The following is a 22958-nucleotide window of genomic DNA, read 5'->3' as shown; positions in this document are numbered from 1 at the left end:
ATATTAATGCCTTTTCTGTTTACAAGTTTAGAATTGAAATTTAGAAGTTTAGAATTAGAACTGAAAGTGCCAGGAAAAGTTACTGGAATGTTCAAGTGAGATGAAAACAAGAGAGTAGCCCATTTAACTTAATTCACAAAAGACTTTATTTTAAAATAAATCTGCTCTTTTCAATTTGCCTTAAAATAAGTGGACATCAGGGAATGAAATAGTGTTCTAAAAAGTCTTTTTCTCACAGGTGCTCTCGTGGTCACTTTGACATTTTATCACTTTGTCTCATGTTTGTGCTGTCTTTGTTAGATATAATTACAATGAAAACATAATACGCATTACACACTTTCAAATATTATTTGAAGCTTAACATAAATGCATCATTTTTTCTCCTAGGGAGCCATCCAGGGTCCTGAAGAATTTGTAGAAGGAATGGCTCTAGGATTCAAAGCACTTGTAGGGGGAGCTGTTGGTAAGCTTCGGCATTATCATGGTAGTATACTTAATAGTAAGCAATCTAGGTGAGTTCTTGTAAATTGCATTGGCATTTTGTTTTATTTTCCAACAGGTGGATTAGCTGGTGCTGCATCAAGAATCACTGGTGCTATGGCAAAAGGAGTAGCTGCGATAACTATGGATGAGGATTACCAGCAGAAAAGGAGAGAAGCCATGAATAAACAGCCCACTGGTCTGAGAGAGGGTATCACTCGTGGAGGAAAAGGATTAGTTTCTGTAAGGAGAAAAAAAAGTTAAAAGATTAATGAATTTTATTCAGGCAAGAGTAACAAATACAGAGGCTGACATACTTACCCTTTATTTTAATTCTTGTTTTGCAAATATATGGCTACAATTGAGTGATAATTTTAAATAAAAAATATGTGAGGACAGAAGAGAAGGTAAGAACTGTGAAGCAGCTGCTGCTCATTCTGTTAACTTGTAGTGAATTTTAGAATACTCCAACAAATGTATTTTCAGGCTATTCAGTGAAGAAAAATGAAAACTATAATCTGAAAGCATATTTATAATGTCTTTCATTTCTCTTTGCAGGGTTTTGTCAGTGGCATAACAGGAATAGTTACGAAACCAATAAGAGGTAAGTTTAGGTCTTCTGATACATTAACTGTTCATGTGATGGTAAATTCTTGGTACTTGATGGGACATAATTCTTAAGTTATAAAACTCTGTCGAGGTTTGTTTTTTTGTATTGACTTTTAGTTAAAATATTGTTTACATGAAATTTGTGTGGAGGAGACTGTGTGATTGTATATTAAGTAATTAAATGGTAATTAAGTTTGCTAAGACTGTAATAAAACTTCAGTGCTTTATAATTATTTTCTGCATTTAATCGTTTTAGGAGCTCAGAAAGAAGGAGCAGCTGGTTTTTTCAAAGGTGTTGGAAAAGGCTTAGTGGGAGCAGTAGCTAGGCCTACGGGAGGAATCATAGACATGGCAAGCAGCACATTTCAGGGTATTAAGAAGTAAGTAAAATAAGTGTGAAGAATGACATACAGCATGAAACAGACAATAGTCGTTGCAGCAGTACATTATGTCTTTTTATCACTTTTGTGTCGGTGTTCCTGGATCTTTCAACTTAGTCATTAATAAAGATGAGTTAGGAAAAAACCTTACACATATTCTTATTGATACACTAAATAGGTGGCTCTTTAAAAAACACACAGTTGATAGCATTTAAAAAACACGATATCAAATCTCAGGCATTTTTATCATTACCAAAGAAACTAGTTTAAAATCCTCAACAGTCAGACTTTCTTCAATTTCTGATTTTTCCCTTGTATCCCAAATACAGGGGAAAAAAGGGTTTCTCAGTTCAAAAACTACATTTTATATTATTACTACTATATAAGATGAGTTCCAGTACTATTTGGTCATGCCAGGATCTGTCCTGCTTGTTCAGACTCAGAACTGTTAGGAGTGCATATTGAATACTGTGATAGTCTTATTTTCATAAACCTGTTTCTGTACACTATTTCACACTGTAATGTTTAAGTAGTAGGAGGAAGTGTTTTGAGGGGGCATTTAGTAGTTTTGTATGGATACAGCTGTTTAATGGCCCTTAGTGAGCCAGACCACTTCTGCTGTTGTAAGGTTGCCAGTCTCTTGTTTTCCACTCTTAAGTTCTTTAGCAGAGAGATGCAAGAAAAATATCAAAGCAGAAGTCTGTATGACACAGAAGTCTTTAACGCTGAAGTTTCAAAGTACAATACTTGGACAGTAATTAAGTTTGTGCTACCCTGTGCCACTGAATTTTCTAATAATCATTCTCTGAAATAGATTTCTGAGTAAAATCTTTGGAATATCTACTCAAATGTCTACTTTTATGCAAAAGTACATACATAGACAGCACAGCTGTTTTGCTAGTACTTTAATTTAATCTGTATTTAAAAATAATTTATAGCCTTTGCTAAATATTATAGCTGAGTAGAGATGACGACACATACCTTAAATCTCTGACTTTGTTGTCAGAGTTACAGATTCATCAGAAGACGTGATAAGCCTGCGCCCGCCTCGCTTCTTTGGTGAAGATGGAGTTATTAGACCTTACAGATTAAGAGATGGAACCGGAAGTCAAATGTTACAGGTGAAGGAAATGAAAGATAATTTGACATACATTTAAGCTTATCATATGTTGAAATAAGTATTTTGCCATATTTCACATTTCTTAAATTCCCTGCCACCTCTTACTTAGTGACTCAGTAGTCAAGAAGTTTAATTTCTTACGCTTATGACCACTTTGGTGGTTTAGTTTCTGTGATACAGCTTCTGAGGAAGACACCATAATTTATAGCATTTTATATGCTGTATTTTATACACTAACTTATAGTGTATCTGTAGAGGTTTGTGCAAGATAGAAAACCTTTTGAAAGAAGAAGAACATTTGTCTTTTTGTCTTTGATAAATTGTGATGCTAAAGATACTTTTTTCAGTAAATTCATAATACACATCTTAAGCCATGACTTTTTAATATCAATTTTATGTAAAGCAGATTTTTAAACTCTTAAAATAGGTGCATCTGTTTTGTACTACAGTCAGTGAAATAAGACTTTTTTCTAGTGGAGTGCTACTTGCATGAAGATGCTGAGCAGGATAATTTAGCTGCCATTTAACAGATTTGGTTCAGATATAAAAGTAAAAATAATCTAACTGTTGTGCAGCTGAGAAAGTTTCTATTTTATTCTCTGTTTGAAGTAAAACTGTATTTTAGAAATATTCAAACATAAGAAATAAAGTAGTAATTAGTGATTGCATGAGTGTAAACAGAATTTTTGAATAAACTTTGAAGAATTCAGTGTACCAAGGAAGAGTTGGAGAAGTTGTATAGAAATAACCTTTTTGGAGAAGTAAATAAGAAGAATTTTAGACTATTTTGAGAATTGCCATCGCTGTTTTGTTTCATGTCCAGTTCCAGTAAGGTTGACTGTTTCTTCTGCATTTTATCAGTGTGTCTTTTGTTTTCTGGTAGAAGAGGATTGTCCTTTTTTGGGTATCTCAGCAATGTTTGCCATACCATTCACTGGTGATCTAGTTCAGCAGAGTGTGAAAGTTCTTGTGAGAATAAGTAGTATGTATGCCTCCGCTCTTCTTCTAATGAGGTAGCTTTAGTCCATGCTCTCCAATTTAAAGCTAGTGTTATAAAGCAGTATTGCCTTAACTAAAACATAATTAAAAGCTACTACTGGCAACTTAACGCCATTAGTAAAATAATGAATGGCATAATCTTTCTCCTCTTTCTTTCAAGAAAATGAATTCCAAAACATCCCCTTCTCTGACCTAAAGCGTACCACTAAACCAAACACTAGCAAGCCGAGTGAGCTCTACTGTGCTGACTTCCCTAATGACTTTGCATTGCTTTTGCTTCTTAAATTTGTACATGTTCATGTTTTGGTTTTTATTTAGTTTTTCTGAGAAACCTTTTAAAAATTCTGCAATGTAATGTGTGATTTTAGTTTTTCTGCCATTTGGTTGGGTACAGTACCACCACCTTCAAAATCCAACTTACAAAAGCATGCCTGTCAAATTTTTTATGACAGCCACCATTTTGAAAGTAGCTAAAGTTGAGAAACTGTATGTTTCGTGTTAGTTTTCACTACTAATGATGATTCTAAGGCAGAACTAAGGCAGAACTCTTCAAGAGGTGTTATGAAAGCTCTAAACAGTGTTATAAGTCTCCCTGTAGACAGTCAAATCAGAAAATACTAAATTGCTTTTTTTTTTCTGTCAGACATTGATTTCTGATATAGTATGTTTGATTCCTTAATCTTTCTTTACCCTGAAGTGTACTAATGTTTTACTTTTAATGCTTCTGTTTACTCATAATTCTTTTGCATGAGTCTTAGTGTATTACATGTCCCCAGTCTGAGGCAATTGGAATAGCGTAATGTTTCCTTACAGGGAAAAAAGATTATTCTCCCATTTTGTATTATTTCCATGTATACAGGTCTGGTGACTGGTCCCACTACAGTCACTGTGTTGTAGCATTTTCGATGATTACTGGATTAGATTGGAATAACATTTCTTCTGGTGCTTTAGAGGTTGTATATGTTAATTAAAGGAAGTAGGATATAGGAGATTCCGTGTGCTCATTTTGTGTCCTAAACTAGGATGCCACTTCAGAATTTGTTTTCTGGGGATTTATTTTGCTTTAATTAACAAACTTGCCAGACAAACTAATACTTCTAAACTAACACTTCTGCTTTCTTCTTCCTTTACCATGCTTTCAGAAAAGACAGGCCTACAGGGAATGGACTAAGACTCACAGTAGTAGTGATGATGATGATGATGACAGTTAGGATAATATGGACTGTAACAGATATACATTTCTTTTGTCACTTTTGACCTTAAAGTGTTAAATGTTGCTGCTATAATTCCCACTGAGAAGATGGGGTTGTCTGATACTAAATTCTTATTTTTAAAACTGTGCAAAAAAGTGCGGGGAAATAAACTGTATGATAATAAGTGCTAAGCAAAGGAGCAAAGAATATAATAAAAATAGTCTTACACATAAAACTGGACATGAGGTGAAAGTAGTATTGAATAATAGGAAGAAATAGTAATACCGTGACTTAGAGTTTATTTCCAGATATGTTTTTATCAAGTGTATTTAATGTTTTTGCATTTATGTGTTTGACAGGTTTTGATTATAATTTGCTAGATGGAATGCTTTTAAATGCTTAGTAAAACTTTACTGGGTTGTACAGTCATTACTGGTGTTAAAATGCTGTTTGACTGTTTTCTTTATTTCATATTTCGAAAGTATTTTGTCTGATTTTCTTTTTAACAATAAACATGTCTAAGTATATCTAAAATGGATTCATCTGTTCTGTTCCACGTTATTTCTCATGTTTCCTGGAACTAGGTTATGTGAAAATACTAAATGGCCTATAGAAGTCTTCAAAAGATAAAATACATGTATTTTGAAAGGAGCATTTAACATAAAATTTTAATTTTTAATTTTTCATTAATTTTTAAATTATTATTTTGTGTATCCTTTGGAATTCTTAGATGTGGAAAATAATGATTTATTTAATTTTTTTTTGTTTGAGACCATATATTATTTAAATATTAATAATTATTTAAATATTAAATCAATATTTTCATTTTCATAGCAACAAAGAAAGCAAAAAATTCACCCCAAAACTAAACCCTATGTAAAATCACAGACAGCTGGAGAAAATAGCAGTACTTTTACAAGGCTCTGTGTAGTAAAGCATATGTAACATGCAAAGATATTTAGTTTTTTTATTTATCTTGACATGCGATGTAAAAATAACATTGAAGCACTACAATTCTGTATTATAAATTCTTCCATATGGCTTTTCAAGGTATTTCTTTCTTTTAAAAATGTTTTATTCTGTATTCACTGGAATGCTTGCTCAGATTTTGCTTTTTTGTTGTGATTTGTTTGTTTGGTTGGTTTTTGGTGTGTTTTTTGGGGGGGTTTTTGGGGGGGTTTGTTGCTGAATTCACATTTTTGTGTTACATTTTACATATCTCTTGCAATAGATATTTAGATACCAGTAAGTGCTCTAGTAAGAATTAACTCTTCTGCCAGCACTGAAGAAGTAGAATTGCTCCAGAAGAATAAGAGCTTCTGAAATGTTTGCATATTTACCAAAGGCAATATCATGTCCTTCATTGTTCATTTTCTTCCAGTTATCAAAATTCTGAGAGAAAAGACATTAGAATCCATAAGACTGCTTATTCTGGCCTTATGCTTTCAAAAGCTGGCGTATGGTCTCATCTTTTTGGCAATGAGCCAAGTAAATATATATATATGCCTATGATCTCCCAGATAATAGGGGACAATATCAGTTTGAGAGCTTGTTTTAGCTGAAACTACTGGTCCTTAACATTGCTACAGGTCATGTATTGCTACTTATTTTGTAACGTCATCTCCAAAGGACATCTTTCCAAAGTAGGTGAAAGACTATTGTGGTTTGTTAGGATTTTGAGTATTTTAGGTACAAATGGATCTTCCTCCCTCCTTCCCTCCCTCCGTCCCTCCCTCCCTCCCTCCCTCCCTCCCTCCCTCCCTTCCTCCCTCCCTCCCTCCCTCCCTTCCTCCCTCCCTCCCTTCAAAATTTTTTCTTCTATAGTGACCTGTCTTGCAAGACAGCATGTCAATTTTATAACAAAGCATTTTTAATTCATTCTGCAACAGCTTTAGAATGAAATTTAATCATTTGTGACTGAAAAAGAATCCCTGCAAAAGCACAAATATGGTTGTTTTTTTAGAAATAAAATGTTTTTTCTGTCAAGTTGGCTTAACTTTTAAGTTTTCTAACTTACAATTTTACAAATAATTTAAGACTGTGGAAGTAAAATTCAGCATGAATGGTAGTACTTCTGGGTCAGGTATCAGTAATTCAGGTTCCAGTGGAACATGACTAAGAAGAGTTCTTTCTTTACTCATTAGATTGAAAGGTTGTAGTATGCTATCTAAAAAAAAATAAATTTAAAAAATAAAAAAGTGCCAGCATATTTGGCATATATGATTAATACCATAAGGTATCTCTTTCATGGTATATAGTTCTATTTTTGAAGTTTTTATATAAGAAAAAAGTAGTGATTTTGTACAAGTATTTTATTTGATTCTGTCTTGAGTCTAATTCCTTCTGAATATATGTTGCATAAACAAATAATTTGGGTTTAGGATAACAAAAAATTGTATTGTCTCAGATATTAGGACTTACGTTTTCTCTAAGTCATGGAACCAAAACTTGTGAGAAGTTTAATAGGTAACTAGCAAAACTGGTGCTCTTTAAGGCACCAAAAATGGAAAAAACCCCACAAAACTCAAAACCAACAACCAAACACACAAAAGCCCCCAACCCTAAAACAATTTAGAGATTGTTTCACTTAGGGATTTACAGTAACATATAAAAAAATAGAGACCACCTTTTCCGTGCTCCCCATCCCTCCTCCCCAGTTTTTACTATAATGTATTTTAATAGTCTAACTTTTGGCTGCACAATTTTTACTTCCACTTTTTCACTGGTCAGTTAAATTTGACATCCAGTACAGTTCCTGAAAACCTCAAGACTAACTGCCATCCTTTCAGCTCAGGTTGCCATGATTTCTGCTGTCAGCTACAGAACAAGTTGATGATTCAGCTTTTTCCAAGTGTTTAATTTTACTCTTTTAATGATGTCTGTAATGGTAATGAGGTTACATGTTGCGCATTGCTGAGGTGAAGAATTTGCTGTGCTTTTTATCTCTGATGTTACCCGGTACATCCCTTTCGAATAGGGTTCTTTGGTCTTTTGGTTTTCTCAGGAGATTCTATAAGCTTAAGCTACTTCAGAAGGATGCTATAGATATTTCTGGGATGATTTAATACATTGTTTATACCTTTGTTGTTATTAGTTATTTACAGAAGGTATAGAACTGCCAGAAATTATTGGTCTTTGCCCTGCCAGGGAGTAAAGCTGAAAGATAAGGTAGTTTAATGCTTATGAACATTCATGATGCCATTAAACATCTGACATCATGAAATCAGTGGAGTTCTCAGTGCCTACTCAAAACCAAAATAAGTTCAAACTTTTTTATTTTTAATTTACCTGTATAGTGTACGAGTTTGTGAAGGCTCTTTTACAGTGTTGGGTGAGGTTGCTTCTCATCTATGCTGCAGTGGATGTAAGCTTGTAGAGAAGAGAAACCTTCAAAAGCTGTGCTTCAATACTGTGTCCTACTGTGGTGGAGGTGTTCAGCTTTCAGTTCAATGATCCATTTTTGGTCATGAGGTAAGCTTCAGATCAGGTGGTAGAATTTTGGAATGGATTGAACAGACTGTTATTTCTAAGTACTCAAACTTCAGTTTGCCAGGAAGCACATCTGAGAAGTGGGAAAAACATCATACTCCTTTCTCTTCTTCCCTCACCTCCCTTGGCTTGGGTTCACATTAAAGCATAAACATCTCTATTGTGGAATATTCTAAAACTGACATTTCACTTCATAGAATTATAGGGAGAAATAACTTCCAAAGTTCAAAGTAAATTAATTTTTGCCTGGCATTGTCCAGACTCCTGCCAGGTATCCATTCATGCATGCTGTCTAGTTTGTTGCTCCCTTGATTCACTGCTGTTGTTTTCTAAAGAAGGAAATGTGTCTAGGTTAAAGGAAATAGCAAGATCCTTACCACTTAAATGTGCAGATTTGGAGTATTATTATATAGTCATTGTTCATCCCTAAATGGAAGACTTGTGTACATTTAGAGGAAGCTTGCTGAGGACAGCAAACAGCAGTTGTTTCAGAAGAACATGGAAGCTTGTTCCATGACTCGGTTTTCATCTTGGCTTGTCTAAAACAAATGCTTTTTATGGTGGAAAAGCAAGTAAAAACTAGAAATGTCCTAGGTAAAGTATATACCAGCTTGTTAGATGACAGAGAAAACAGAAAAGCAAATTGAAATATTTTGCCATTTCCCTGCCAATGCAGTAATCACTTCAAAAGCTACAAATCCAAGAATTTTGGTTGTATTGACAGGAAACGTAAAGAACATCTAGATGTGGTCATCATAGTGGAAGTGTAAATCAGTATGGTTTCACTGTTCAGCTCATAGAATGAATTCTCTTGGTATTGAGATCAAAAATTGACCCAAGATAATTCTGCAGTCAACATAGGCAAATATTTCTGTTGTGAAGTAGAAGCTTCATATTCTGACAGAAAGCTGCTGTCCGTTTTTGCTGTCCTGCATACTGTGGCATTAGATTGGAATGTTAACCTTGACCACAAATTTCTGTTCATTTTGGCAAAACTGGGTTGATTTCGGAGTTGCTGCTCTGCATGGCTGAGCAGAATCTTGAATTCAGGCACTAGTATGTCATTGACAAAAGCTTTGTTGTTTGTAGAATGACACTGCACATTAGGATAACTGGAATGAGGGATTAGCCAATAAAGGATTAACTTTAATTCTTATTAATAAGGGACATGGAGAGAACTTTGCAGGTATAAAAAAGAAGGGTTTACTTCTGTTTGTTTGTTTGTTTGTTTTGCTTTGTGTGACGGTTTTCCTCCTTTTTTTCACACACATTCAAGTTAGATCTATCAAGTGACCTGACTACTGCTTAGAGTTATTAAATGTTTCTGGGGTGAAGACCAGGTGTGCAATTACACCAGGCTAGTCTGATGGAAGTAGCAATTTTACAGCTTTGGAGGAAGTCACTTTATAATTTGAACTGAAAGATATATTCAGTATTCGAGTTTCTATCAAGAACAATGAATCGCCTTTAAAACTTAAATGTCTGGATAGTAATCATTTAATAAGGAAGTACATTGGCAATCTAAAATCCAATTGAAAAAGTGAATCTGAGCAGAAAGAGAAACGAACAGCAGATTTATAACTCTTTTTTTAAGTTGTGACAGTTCTTGCAGATTTTTTTTTTTGTTTTGTTTTTTTACATGTTTCAGTTGGGATGATTCAAGAAGTATATAAAACATTCTGAATTTTGTATCACAAATACTGCTAGTATTTTCTAGAACTAGAACTGTAAGGTTCATGGATTTTAAGTTTTGTTTCCACTTCTGACTGTTCCATTTCATTATCAAATGCCTCTGTGCTTGCTTCTCAGTAAATCAGAAGCATGTGGTGTGATTAGGAGTCTTTCCAAACACAGAGATGGCACTTTAAAGACACTGAGCACATTTGCATATCCATCTCTGCACAGAAGATCACATCTACTGTTAGGTTACTGCATTGACATTAAAGCATTTGTACTACAGGTAAGAATAATTTGCACAGAAGAGAATTTATGGATTACTTCAAATTTAACAGCTGCTGGAGTGTCTTTATTCAATAGATGCATTCATTTTCTGTGTCTAGTCATTGAACCACAACATGTACTAAAGTAATCAGGTTATTAAACCACTTTTAATTTAAAATACAGAAGTTGTGTTTTAAAAATTAGTAGTATTTTCTTACAGTAGTGAAACTAATATTGAACAATGAGTGATCGATATTAACTATAACAGTTTTGCATCACCAAACAGTGGTCCAAGTTGCTGTTCTTCTGCAAACAGTAGTGAAATACTGTAGAATTGTTTTAAAAGTGTATTTATACATCTATATATCCTTTTATATTGGGTTTTATAAGGCGCTTTGGTAGCAGAGTGCAGTAGTGATACTGCTATAGAAATTATCAGCAGTAAATTGGCATATCCCTCCATGATATATTTCCTAATGAATAGGTGCAAGTCTTAATGCTAGAAGGGATACAGATTGTAAATGAAGGGCAGAAAAATCCAGAGGCAGAATATTTAGAAGTATTTACTGCTCAGCATTGGCACAGATTGCACCTTTGCAAAAGTACTGTGAAGAATTTTCCTGTGCTTTATTTCCCAATTAGCATGTCTTGTCTAAAAAAAACTCTAGACTACAGTCTACAGAACGAAGTTTGTAGGTATTTTATATCTACAAAGTTATCTGTGTTCTATCTTATAGCATATCGATTACTTTGAGTTTACCGTCATTCATTGCTAACAATGAGGAGTAATTAGGTCAGCACATACTACATTCTGACAGTATTTTTTGCTACACAAATCATTTGCTTGTGGCACTTAGTAGAATGAAAAACTTTTTGTGGAACTTGATGGACATTTAAATAGCTTTTGTTTAGGATTGCAACCTGTGTGATAGTTAAGTACTGTACTTCCTTAATCACTTTTGTGATTCTCAGTTCATCATCAGTTACAGTTGGGTGAGATGGCTTGTTGAAAATTAACTTGCAGGCTAATGAAAAGAGAGAAAGTTTAACTTCCCTCTATTAAGTCCCACTTAAAGAGGATTAACTTTCGGATTGAGAGCCTTACCTCAATGTGATGCAAAGGATAACGAAGTTACCTTCCTTGATGCAGGACAAAGACTACAGATTCTCTCCACCCTCATAAGGCTGAACTGCTAATGCTTCCCTGTAATTGCTTGTAATAGAAGAGACATACTGGTCATGCTGTGGAATATTTATAATATGTTTTGTCAGTAAGAGAAATTGCGAGCATTGTCACAGAGTCTTGCAGATTAAAGGCGATGATGTGTATTTGCTATCTCTGCTGAACCACCCTTGCTTTTTCCACACACATTATTTTTGTAACTTCCTGTCAGCCTTCTATCCCCTTTCCCTGTCTTTCTCACAAGGCCACTAACACTTAACATCCATCAGGAAATAGAACTAGACCTGGCCCATAGGATCAGGTATCCTATCCATGCTGTCTGTCCATACAGCCTTGTCTATCTTCTAACCATCCAACATGTTGTGTTCTGGAACAAATGGGAGTGTGGCAACCCCTAGACAAAGCTTGAATAAGGAGTTTCCAAGCCCTTAATTCCTCATTTCTTATACCATTCTTCGTGCTGTATTCATCCTGCCCCTGACACTTGCTTTTGCAGAAATTCAAGCAGTGACTTATGTAAGTAGGCATGTGATCCATAGCTGTGGTTATGTAGCCCAACAGAGTTACTACCTAGAATACTCTGAACTTCCTGAGAATTTATGGAAATCTCTTTTGGGAGCCTGTTAATCAAATGTTCTTGATGTTAGTCACTAAAGAATCAGCATGTTTAGGGGAAGGCATGATTTAAAAAAGTATGTTATCCATGCAGCTAAATTTGAAGTTGTAGGGTATGTATAATTAAATGTCTTTATCATTTTACAGTGGTGATGGATACTCATTAAATGGTTTTGCTATTTTAACAGCACTGAGAAGTAACCTACATATTTTTTTAAATATTGGCATACATATCTGAAGCATTATGTGTGTAGTTAAAGGTTTCTTGAATCATACTGGCTTATACTAATTTCTTTTGCTTTCAATTTGCAACAGATGGGAAGCATGCAAGGAGCCAGTTTCCAACTAAGATACAGCAATCTTAATTCAATCACTAATTTAATCACTCATTGCTCAGAAAGTCAGAAATCCAGTGGTTGCCAGGTCATGTTCAAGTTACAGAGCCTCTGTTTCTAAAAATGATTCATCTGCTGTCATTAATATTTTAAAATTATTGCCCATTAAAGAATACCCATGAAAGAATATTCTGTTACAATACCGACAGCAATTACAGGGCATGATGAAGTAAATTCAGGGGGAAACGAGAATATGGAGAAAATAAGTATTGCCTCAAGTGCAGTGTCCCACTGTTTACACAACAGTGGGTTCTTGTATACAGTTAACTATAGATTTGTTCCCTGAGTTAGATACTCCAGTGTTTTGGAGGTGACTTAACATAAATTGGGAAATTAATCCTTATTTCTTTTGTTGTCTCAGAATTGTATTAGCAGAAGTTTGGTGTGTACTAAAAGTATGTAGAAAACTGATTCCTGAAATGTTTTGAGAAATTACATTATTCTTTGACAGTTTTGATTATTGATTTTCGTCTGCATGGCTGCATTAACAGCAACCAAATAATCATATATAATTTTGAACTTTAGCTGTCACAGATCTATTAGTGATAATCTGACTTTGATTTTTGGAGAATAAATACATTTTTAGCACAAAATTAGCATATGAATTTATACTAGCGTATTCAAAGGTATGAAACTTTTATCTCTTTTAGAAAATTGAAAATGGAAGATTTGCAAAACTGAGATACATTGCACATGCTATGGTCAACAGTACAGATCTGTTAATGGTTACAAAAAGGTAAACAGTTCTACTCTGAATAAGTACTTAAAACTACCATCAAAATGTTCATACCTTGATGATTGCTGACTAGTAACTGTGCTGTCATGTATGTAGATAAAATAATGGGGAAGGCATGCTTAGTAGTGTGCCTTCAGTGGGGTCAACAGTTAACAGGGGGATTGTGCAGCAGAGGAGTGTTGTTTTGGGTGTCACAGTAATTTCTCTATTTAAGAAGAGAAGCGGAATATTGGTCTTCAGCTGAGAAGAATTGTTATAAATCTGAGTAGGCTGAAGTCAATAGAACTGTGGGATTCCCTTATAAATTAGCATATTGAGGGAAAAATGGATAATATAGGAACAGAGTAAATGATGTCTAGCAGTGGAGTATCAGGCATTCTTCTCAAATAGGAACTCGTTGCCTCTTTTCATAGAAATACAGCTAGAAGGAGTGCTACGGTTTTGCTACAAGATACAGTATTTTAAATAAGACTCAAAATTCACTCTTTAAAAGTATGCTGTATGGTTGTTATGTATCATTAGATGAGAACTGTTTTGGAACAACTAATGACTTCAGCAGATCTAGGGTTACTTGATAACTTTTAAGTATTTTTACACTGATTTTAAAATTATTAATTTCATTTTCTCATACATAGTGGTGTGTTATTTGTGACAAAAGGGACATTTGGACAGCTGACGTGTGAATGGCAATACACTTACGATGAATTTACCAAAGAACCATTCATCGTTGATGGCAGAAGATTACGCATTGAAGCCAAGGTATGTGAACTTAATGTTTTGTTTTCCTTTTGTCTTACTGTGTATAGAATTGAACTCGGAATTCTTGATCTTTCGCCTTTGAATTCTTGATCTCTCTTCTAGTAAAAATGCTCAAAGAAGGGAGTTGAAATTTGTCATGAGCAAACTCCTCATATAACTAGCTTCTGACTGTTCTAAGCAGAATTGTGACATGGTGTTTGCAGATGAAAGTATTCCTTGAACGCTGGGATTTTTTTTTTTTTTTTTTGGTACGCATTACTTCATGGTGTGTTCATAGTTGTAAAATGGTGATACAACAAAACTCTCAGAAGACTGCAGGGTATTTTTATTATGCACTCAGTCACTGTGGAAATACGCTAATGTTAGCCTCCTACCTTGTGGTGATCCCAAAATTTCAAATGTATTTGAGCAATACATTTTCATGTACTGTGCTTCAAAAAGGGTTTTTTTTTTTTTAATTTGCTAGTAACAGAATTCTGCAAAAGTATAATAAAGTATTAATATCTTTATAAATATGCTTATCTCTTTCAATGCAAATTGAAGTATGTTGCTCTCAGTTGCAGTTTTCCTTTAAACAATCCAAAAACTTTCTTTGCCTGGTAAACGGGTGAAGGCCACAAGGAGAAAGATGACCGCTGGTGACTGAGTGTACTTACAGAGGCGAAGTTCCTTAAAAAAATAAAAGAAATTACCTCTGAAATTCTTGTTGAGATGGTAACTGAATTTAATTTCAGTCAATGAATTTAACTGTGTTTTTTATTCTTTTTTTTTTTTTATAAGCTTCATGTGTGTAATTACACATGTTGGTTGTCAGGGCAGTCTTGACAGTGTATAAAGTCATTCACTTTTTCACTCAGATTATTTGTTTCTATTGCAGAGAGCATGAAAGGCAGAGCCATATTGGTTTGGAATCTTCCAAATTGGATTTCTGACTGCAAGTGAACTTTTACAGGATGCAGTAATTCTTAAGAGTTTCTGCCATTTCAGACAATGCTGAATAACATATCCATCTTTACCCCTACACAGTAGTCATTTCAGAGTCCATTAACATACCTGTAGTATGCTCTTTACTGAAATCAAGGGTTGAAAACCGTATTTTGCAAATCACTGCTAATGTTCTGTTAGCGTAAGTTGCTAACTCTACTACTTGCAAGTCAGTATTGGTGTAATGTCCACCCAAGTAATGACTTAAAGGTGAAAGACAAATTACAACCTTAGGGAGTACTGGATTTTGTTACCCCCCATACTCCATTATCTGCCTTCCATTCCTGCACAGTCTTATGGTCGAGTCTCAATGGACTCCATGGTAAGGGAAGCCTGTTACTGCTTGAGCGTTACACTCTGCTGTGCTTTCATGCAGAAAATGAAGTTTTTCAGGGTGTATGCATGCAATGTGAACATACTCAGATCAGTGTAATGGCTGTCTGAAACAAATAGCTATATAGCTACCTTAGTAATAAATAACTTCTTAGTTGTGAAGTCTGAAGAAATTAATTCAATTTTGAATTACCTTTTTTCCTTATTTATTTATTTATTTTTAGGAACGAGTTAAGTCTGTGTTCCATGCCAAAGAATTTGGAAAAATTATTAATTTTAAAACTCCAGAGGATGCTAAGGTAAAGTAAAAAATATTTACAATTAGTGTTACAATAAAATTGTTGTACAGTATTTTACAACTACAGCTGCACTGTGCTAAATTTGGCTTAAAAAGTGAAACAGAAATATTCTTAACCTGAAACAACTATGTTTATTTAAAATTCAGCATTTCCACACAGCCATGACACAGATGGAAATGGCAATGATGTCTTCAGTACTGAATTTAAAAAATACTCAAGTACCAAGCTTTTCACTTCATTATAAATCTTCGAAATTATAACTGTCTGTCAAACAGCTGATTTAATAGTACTACTAACAAAAACTAAGCAGTCAAGAATGTGAATTAAAATAGTGTGTTTTAATAGAAAAAACAATATTTGTAAGTTACTCTTAGTTTTATTCCAGGTGGGTGGGGAGATGAGGTGTCATTCCTCTTCCTGATTTTATAGTTTTTTTGAAGAAAGAAGAAAATCCCTAATAGACATACAAATCTTTTTATTTTATATGATATATGGCCTCTTCATTTTGGTAATCACTGGTTTTGACTACAGTAGAGAGGAGGAGTGGTTCAGGTCTGCTACCAGAACAATGAGGTAGCTGGGCTGCAAAAGCTCTGCTTTATTCTTCGTAGCATAGCTAATTCTTTTCATAAACAGTAAATTAGTCATGTATACATTCATACCAGTGGGATATAGTACTACAAGATCATGCTTTGAAGTAGTCTGTGAAAGTTGATCCTCTCATTAGTTTAAGTTGTTTTGCACCTTTTCATCTGCTTTTGTCTTCATGAGCATAGTTTCTAACCACAGCTGGGTTATAATATTTGACTGTTACCTCAAAAAGTATTGCAATTACTGTCAAGGTATTTGAGGTCCCCGTGCTGAATTTGACTTGTCCATACTCTTTGGAGGTACTGAGCTCTTTTTAAATTTTTTTTTATTTTTTTATTTAAATTGACAAACAGGTATTCTTTATTGCATTGGTGGGAGACACAAGGGATGGCTTCTCCTAGTGTGTCAGCCGAACCTCATATAGACTGTGGTTAAATTGTTGCTTAACATACATATTCATTAAGCATCATACATACTCATTAACTATCTGAGAACCACTTTACGTAATTCCATGCCCATTTCCGCATGTGCACAACAACGTGGTAGTGGTCTTTGTTGGAAGAAATAAATGACCCCCAATCTTCATCACTTTCTGGCAATCTTTGAAGCATGCACAGTAGATAAATGCTTACATCATCTTAACTGATTTGGTAAAACTGCAGACATAATCATCCCGTCCTTCTACTTACCAGTTAGCATAGCCACCAGCACATCCTGGGTATCTGCTGGTTTCAGATACTCTTTATCAACACGTCCTGTTTTTCTGTCCTGTTTTTCTTACAGTTATTTTTGTACTAAGGTCCTAAGGACCTAAAACTATGCCAGCTACAATGATTTATCTTATACAAGGATTCTTATTATGTTCTTTGGCTGTATTCTGACAAGTTTTGTGAAACATTTACCTGAGTTACTTTCCATTGCTATTGTTACAAAGTCATCCAACTGAACTGACTTATTTACAGAAGATTATGTTTCATTTTGTACTTCCTTGTCTCAAGTAGTCTGTGTGGGAAGGAAATCCCATCTGTGCCCCAGCTAAATCAGGAGTAATTCCAAAACTCCAATTAGTGCATCATATTGTGTATGCTGTAAGTCATAAGAAAGGAAAAGAAAGCTGAAAAACTTACACAAAACTGTTGGCTTGCACACTTTCCTAGAAAGGCCCATGAACCTCACAAAACCAACAGGAATGTGAGTATGAAGGGAAATGTCACTGAATGTCACATGGCAGTCAGGTGAAGTTCCCAACGACTGGAAAAAGGGAAATATAGCCCCCATTTTCAAGAAGGGGAAAATGGAAGACCCGGGGAATTACAGACCAGTCAGTCTCACCTCTGTGCCTGGCAAAATCTTGGAGCGGATTCTCCTGGAAGGCATGCAAAGGCACATGAAAAACAACAAGGTGCTTGGTGACAGCCGGCATGACTTCACTAAGGGGAAATCCTGCCTGACTATCCCACACGACATCCTTGTCTCTAAATTGGAGAGACATCAATTTGATAGGTGGACCACTCAGTGTATAAAGAACTGGCTGGATGGGTGCATGCAAAGAGTTGCGGTCAATGGCCAAGTGTCCAGCTGGAGACCAGTAACAAGGGGTGTCCCTCAGGGATCAGTGTTGGGACCGATCTTGTTGAACATCTTTGTTGCTGACATGGACAGTGGGATTGAGTGTGCCCTCAGCAAGTTTGCCGACGACACCAAGCTGTGTGGTTCAGTTGATAACGCTTAAGGGAAGGAATGCCATCCAGAGGGACCTTGACACGCTTGTGTGGTGGGCTGATGCCTATCTTATGAAGTTTAACCATGCCAAGTGCAAGGTCCTACACCTGGGTCAGAGCAATCCCAGGCACAGCTGCAGGTTGGGCAGAGAAGAGATTCAGAGCAGCCCTGCAGAGAAGGACCTGGGGGTGTTGGTTGATGAGAAAATAAACATGAGCCAGCTTCAGTGTGCACTCGCAGCCCAGAAAGCCAACTGTATCCTGGGCTGCAGCAAAAGGAGCGTGACCAGCAGGTTGAAGGAGGTGATCCTGCCCCTCTATTCTGCTCTTGTGAGACCTCACTTGGAGTCTTGTGTGCAGTTCTGGTGTCCTCAACATAAAAAGGACATGGAACTGTTGGAACAAGTGCAGAGGAAGGCCATGAGGATGATCAGGGGACTGAAGCATCTCCTGTATGAAGACAGGCTGAGGAAGTTGGGTCTGTTCAGCCTGGAGAAGAGAAGGCTGAGGGGAGACCTCATAGTATCCTTCTAGTATCTGAAGGGGGGCTATCAGGATATGCTGGGGAGGGACTTTTCATTAGGGACTGTAGTGACAGGACAAGAGGTAACAGGTTAAAACTTAAACAGGGCAAGTGGACTGGATATAAGGAGGAAGTTCTTTACAGTGAGGATGGTGAGGCACTGGAATGGGCTGTCCAGGGAAGCTGTGAATGCTCCATGCCTGGCGGTGTTCAAGACCAGGTTGGATGAAGCCTTGGGTGCCATGGTTTAGTGTAAGGTGTTCCTTCCCATGGCAGGGGGGTTGGAACTAGATGATTTTAGGGTCTTTTACGACTCTAACTATTCTATGATTCTGTCATTGTCAGTCTGCTATGGTGTTCCGTCTGTGAGAGGTGCCAATTCAACAGTTTCTTTCTTGCCGATTTTTCTTTCAAACCTTCAGGAACCTGCTATACAGAAGCTCTGGCTTCTTTGAGTTTCCTTGAGGGAGTGAGCTTCTGTTGGAGAGGGGATGCCATCCTAATGATCTGTAACATAAAACCTGATGCAGTAACAGAATCTGATTTTAATCATCTAGTCATCTTCTTTGAAAGCATTACGCACATTTCTCATGGCAGTCCTGTTGTGTACCTTTATCTTCTGCCATGGATTTCCATGTCACTACCCCACACCATTTTTTTTTTTTTCTTTTTCTTTTTAGAACTCTCAGGTGACTAATTTCTGTTTCATGTTGAGTAAACATGTGAATGCAAAATTCCTGAATTTCACCAAATACTGTTCAAGAAAGCGTCTTTCTAAATAACTGTTTGATCACGCTGCAACGTATTGTTGTCCTCTGTCTTTTGGTTTCCTTGCTTCTCTATTGTCATTTGTGGTTTTTCTAGAGGTGTGACTAATGCAAAAGCATTAATAATCATGTGGGTGCAATGATAATGTCATTTATTTTTAAAAAATATTTCACTGAAATATAGACCATGAAACTGAAATACCAACCTAGACAGTTTAATTAGGTATGCCATTCAGTGTAAAATATTGGTATTTAAACACCATTTTTGAACACTGTGTTAGAACTTGGTTAGGAAGAGAACACGTTTTTAAGTGGCTGACCAATACAATATAATTTTCACCTGCATTGCATGCTTTTTAACCAAGGAAACATTGTATTTTTTCCTTTTTCTTCACACAGTGGATCCTTTCTAAATTGGAAGAAGTGAGAGAGACTCAGCCGAAGTTGTAATAAATGGAGAAGCATCAAGATACGAAGAATACTGAACAACTACCTTTTAATTCCTTTGTAACAAGCAAAACTACTTACATATCGGCAACAAAAGCAAAAAGAGGAGGGAAGAAAGAATTATGAAATTGTCATGGTCATAACATTCTATGGCTATATAACAAAAATAGATGACATGAAGTAAAAAAAAAAATCTAGCATTCAAAAAATTTTTGCCAAGTTTTGGCTTGTGTTTAGGTGTGATTTTTTTTTTTTTTAATGTTAAGAGTTCCAGATTTAGTTTTTTATAAATACAGTGTAAAATTAACTTGTTTTTACCATTACATTTGATAGTGAAATTGAACTCTGGAATAAATCTTACAGTCCTATTCAGAGCAAATCAAATTATACTGAAAATCAGTCCTTCGTTTCAGACTTAGTTTTCATATGACTTGAGGCTGTATTGAAATGCAGATTTCTTTATCAAAGGAAATGTTAACTTAATAATCACTAGTCTTACAATTCAAATTCTAAGAAGGAGGCTACTGATGAGAAAAGTGTAATTTAGATGATGACAGAAGTGGCTGCTTAGTGAACGCCAGTTTCTTTTTGTAAATGAATGGACCAGGTCACAATGAATTTAACATATAGTACCACTTTGATACTTCAGGAAATGTTGCAGAACCTCTATCAGTATCGTGAAAGTATAACAGTTTACAGATATATATAATGGGGAGAATTAATATATCTCTGCACTAAAAATATTAATTAAAGCCTATCACTTTAAGTAACTTATTAAGTCTTGCAATTCAAAAAGGAGTTTATGGGGTTATAAGTGCACTGTTGCATACCAAAAATAAATGCCTTTGATTACACAGTATTGTGTGCTAAGCAAGTGACAAAGTCAAATTTATATTAATTAATAAAAAATACAGTATTTCACAGTTGCTTTTATGAACTTTTCTTACCCAAGGAAACTTTTTTGTTTCCTATTCAGACAGCAGAACTTTAATAGAGAGTGCCTGAATGTGTGCAATTCTGCTTATTCCTGAGAAGTAGTAGTCATAGTATTGTTGAATGAGTGCTTACTGCCATTGATACAAAAAGTACAGGAAAAAAAGTACAGTTTTATATGAAGGTTTCTGTAAATTCCCATATAAGAATCTTCAAAATATCTGTTAAATTTGGTAAGTACCTACTGCCAAAATATTATTTCAAAATTGTTTGGAATATTTATAGCTACAGGATATAATTCTACATTGCAGATTGCTAGTGCTGAGAGATCCAAATTGTCACATTATTGTAAAATCTAAAATGACGAGCATGCTAACCTACATTTGCAGTTCTTTAGTTTACTGTTAAATCTTTAAGGGTTGAGTAACCGTTTAGGAGGTTGCAAAATACATGTAATCTTGTAATTCTTCCCATAAATTGTAAATTGAATCAAAAGATCATAAGGGAATCCTGAATTCTGACAATGACTGTGTCGCTCCACTTGTTTGTACACTAAGCACGTACTAAGAGTATTAACTCAGGTTATAATCACGCCAAACTTAATAGAATACTTTGCCTTAGATAAGTAGTGTTATTAGGTGCACTGAGTACCATTCTGTAGCTGTAATTTGTTTTTCATTAGTCACTTTTCATCTTAGGCATGATAGTTCATTATTTATTTCTTGATTAGTGTTGTCTCCTCCTCTCTCTATCCCCTGTATTAACTATCTGCTGCAACTTTCACTTCTAGTATGTCTTGCAATTACTTTGTACATTCCTATTTGTGTAGCTCGTCAATTTACCCTATTCTAAATATTTTTTCTTCACAGAACCTCTGTTTCAAGTAATATTATCTCAAACTCTTAACTTTTACATTTATTTTGCCAACAAACTCCTCAAATCTCAGCTGGCTCTTCAGTAATCTTCAGGCAATTTAACCATTAATGTTGAAGAATTTATTTTAAATGTGCATGTCTGTGGTTAAGATCATGGTTTGGAAAACACAACAATTCCCCCAAAATTGCATTTTTCCTATAGAGTATAAAATATATTTATCTTCTGTGCTAACTAAAAGCCTTAATTAAGAACTAAACCACTGAAAATGTTCAAAAGTCAACATGGGACATGCCCTGACCTCCCTCCTTGTTTCCGCTTTTAATGACAACATGATTTTCTGGTTTTGTTTTTCTAGTCAGTAAATTGTAGCTATTCCCCCTCTTTTTTCTTTTTTTTTTTTTTTTAAATATATTTTTTTTATGCTTTCTCCATACAGACATAAATGAATTTTGCCATTTCTCGGCAGACACCTGTTCCCTGTTTTAACTATACATGAGCTGGGGGCAAGAAGGAAGGTGTTCAAATTTACACCACAGAGTAGTTTTCTGGATTACTCCAAGTTGTTTGAGATGTCCATTCTGCTGTGCCTCATTCCTTATTGCAATATGCATGTTTTTTCAACAAGATGGCAGAATAGATGCATTAAATTTTATTAAAAATTTATATGCAATTAGACAAGGGGATATCAATAAAAATTAAAATGTAGGCATTTAGGTCTGCCTGCTGTGGTATTTAAAAGTATACCATGGCCTTTATTTAAGTATGGAAGAACAGTTTCTCTTCTAGATGGCTGTTACCTAAGCTTAATACCTTTGAGAAAAGTCATTTGGGTTCTCAGTAGTAGTTTGTTAAGGGTTAGAACTACCTCTAAGAAATCGATGGCAAACCAAACATAGAATCAGAGATGCCAGACACATTGCTAAAACATTTACAAATCTATTTGCACCTCTTTTTGTTCAGCTGCATGGCTTTGTGTGGCATGGCTCTCTTGGTTACCACTTCCTCCCTCTTACCTCCCAACCTCTTCTTCACCTTGAATAAAGTGAAACTGAATTTTATTTGACTGGAATGTGATTATTATTCATTTTCTTTATATGCTGATTTAATTAACAGGTAATACCATCAATCAGAATTTCATAGGTAGAAATTGACAAATTACGGCAAATCCTTTCTCTGAGAACACAAGGTCAAATTTCTGTTGCAGCCATCTTGGTAAAAGCAGAATACAGACCTTAATCTTCACCTCTGGTTTATTATCAAGACAAGATTTTAATAACTGCATTCACATGTATGAGCTACTTTTTTTTTTTTTGGGGGGTGGTGGTGGTGGAGAGGGAGGGTTTGTTGTGCTTTTTGGTTTTTGGTTGGTTTTTTTTTTCTGCATTGCCAAAAGGTAAGATGATGTTGCCAGAGAAAAAGAGGATTTCGTAAGAATCTGGTTTTCCCCAAAAGATTTCTGTATCTATGTCATTAGCCGTTTATTATCTTTAGCACTTTACAAAATACTCACATATGAAACAAGTCACTAAGGTCTTTTATTTAGAGTTATTTTTAGCCATTTATCTGCAAACAACAAATACCACCA

The 22958-nt window shown here is 35.3% G+C and overlaps 1 protein-coding gene and 1 long non-coding RNA gene across 6 annotated transcripts in view; one reads left to right on the top strand and one right to left on the bottom strand.

The window, feature by feature from the left end:
* VPS13A (vacuolar protein sorting 13 homolog A) overlaps window positions 1-22431 on the top strand; it is a 110664-nt gene extending 88233 nt beyond the window's left edge. For 2 of the 4 annotated variants that reach the window (XM_065663629.1, XM_065663628.1), the window contains exons 64-72: window positions 388-463; window positions 560-723; window positions 1039-1084; window positions 1346-1469; window positions 2476-2590; window positions 13055-13140; window positions 13776-13899; window positions 15441-15515; window positions 19517-22431. In XM_065663629.1, the coding sequence (XP_065519701.1) occupies window positions 388-463; window positions 560-723; window positions 1039-1084; window positions 1346-1469; window positions 2476-2590; window positions 13055-13140; window positions 13776-13899; window positions 15441-15515; window positions 19517-19567 (861 nt within the window). In that variant the 3' untranslated portion in view covers window positions 19568-22431. Of the gene's footprint in view, window positions 1-387; window positions 464-559; window positions 724-1038; window positions 1085-1345; window positions 1470-2475; window positions 2591-3748; window positions 5320-13054; window positions 13141-13775; window positions 13900-14776; window positions 14986-15440; window positions 15516-19516 lie in introns of those variants that run through there. The other 2 variants (XM_065663631.1, XM_065663632.1) reach the window with 2 other exon arrangements.
* Window positions 123-12016, bottom strand: LOC136005792 (uncharacterized). 2 transcript variants are annotated; one of them, XR_010608883.1, is made up of 3 exons: window positions 11317-12016; window positions 2451-2549; window positions 123-721 (listed from the first exon to the last, which is right to left on the bottom strand). It is a non-coding gene; the product is annotated as an uncharacterized LOC136005792 (long non-coding RNA). The 2 variants fall into 2 exon arrangements; XR_010608882.1 differs by lacking the exon at window positions 11317-12016 and having other exon boundaries at window positions 2451-5415.
* Window positions 22432-22958: the final 527 nt, after the last annotated feature.

Source organism: Lathamus discolor, chromosome Z (genome assembly GCF_037157495.1).
Source record: "Lathamus discolor isolate bLatDis1 chromosome Z, bLatDis1.hap1, whole genome shotgun sequence".
Lineage (NCBI taxonomy): Eukaryota > Metazoa > Chordata > Aves > Psittaciformes > Psittacidae > Lathamus > Lathamus discolor.
Note: the sequence above shows the minus strand (reverse complement) of the source record. Positions and strands in the feature narration are given on the sequence as shown.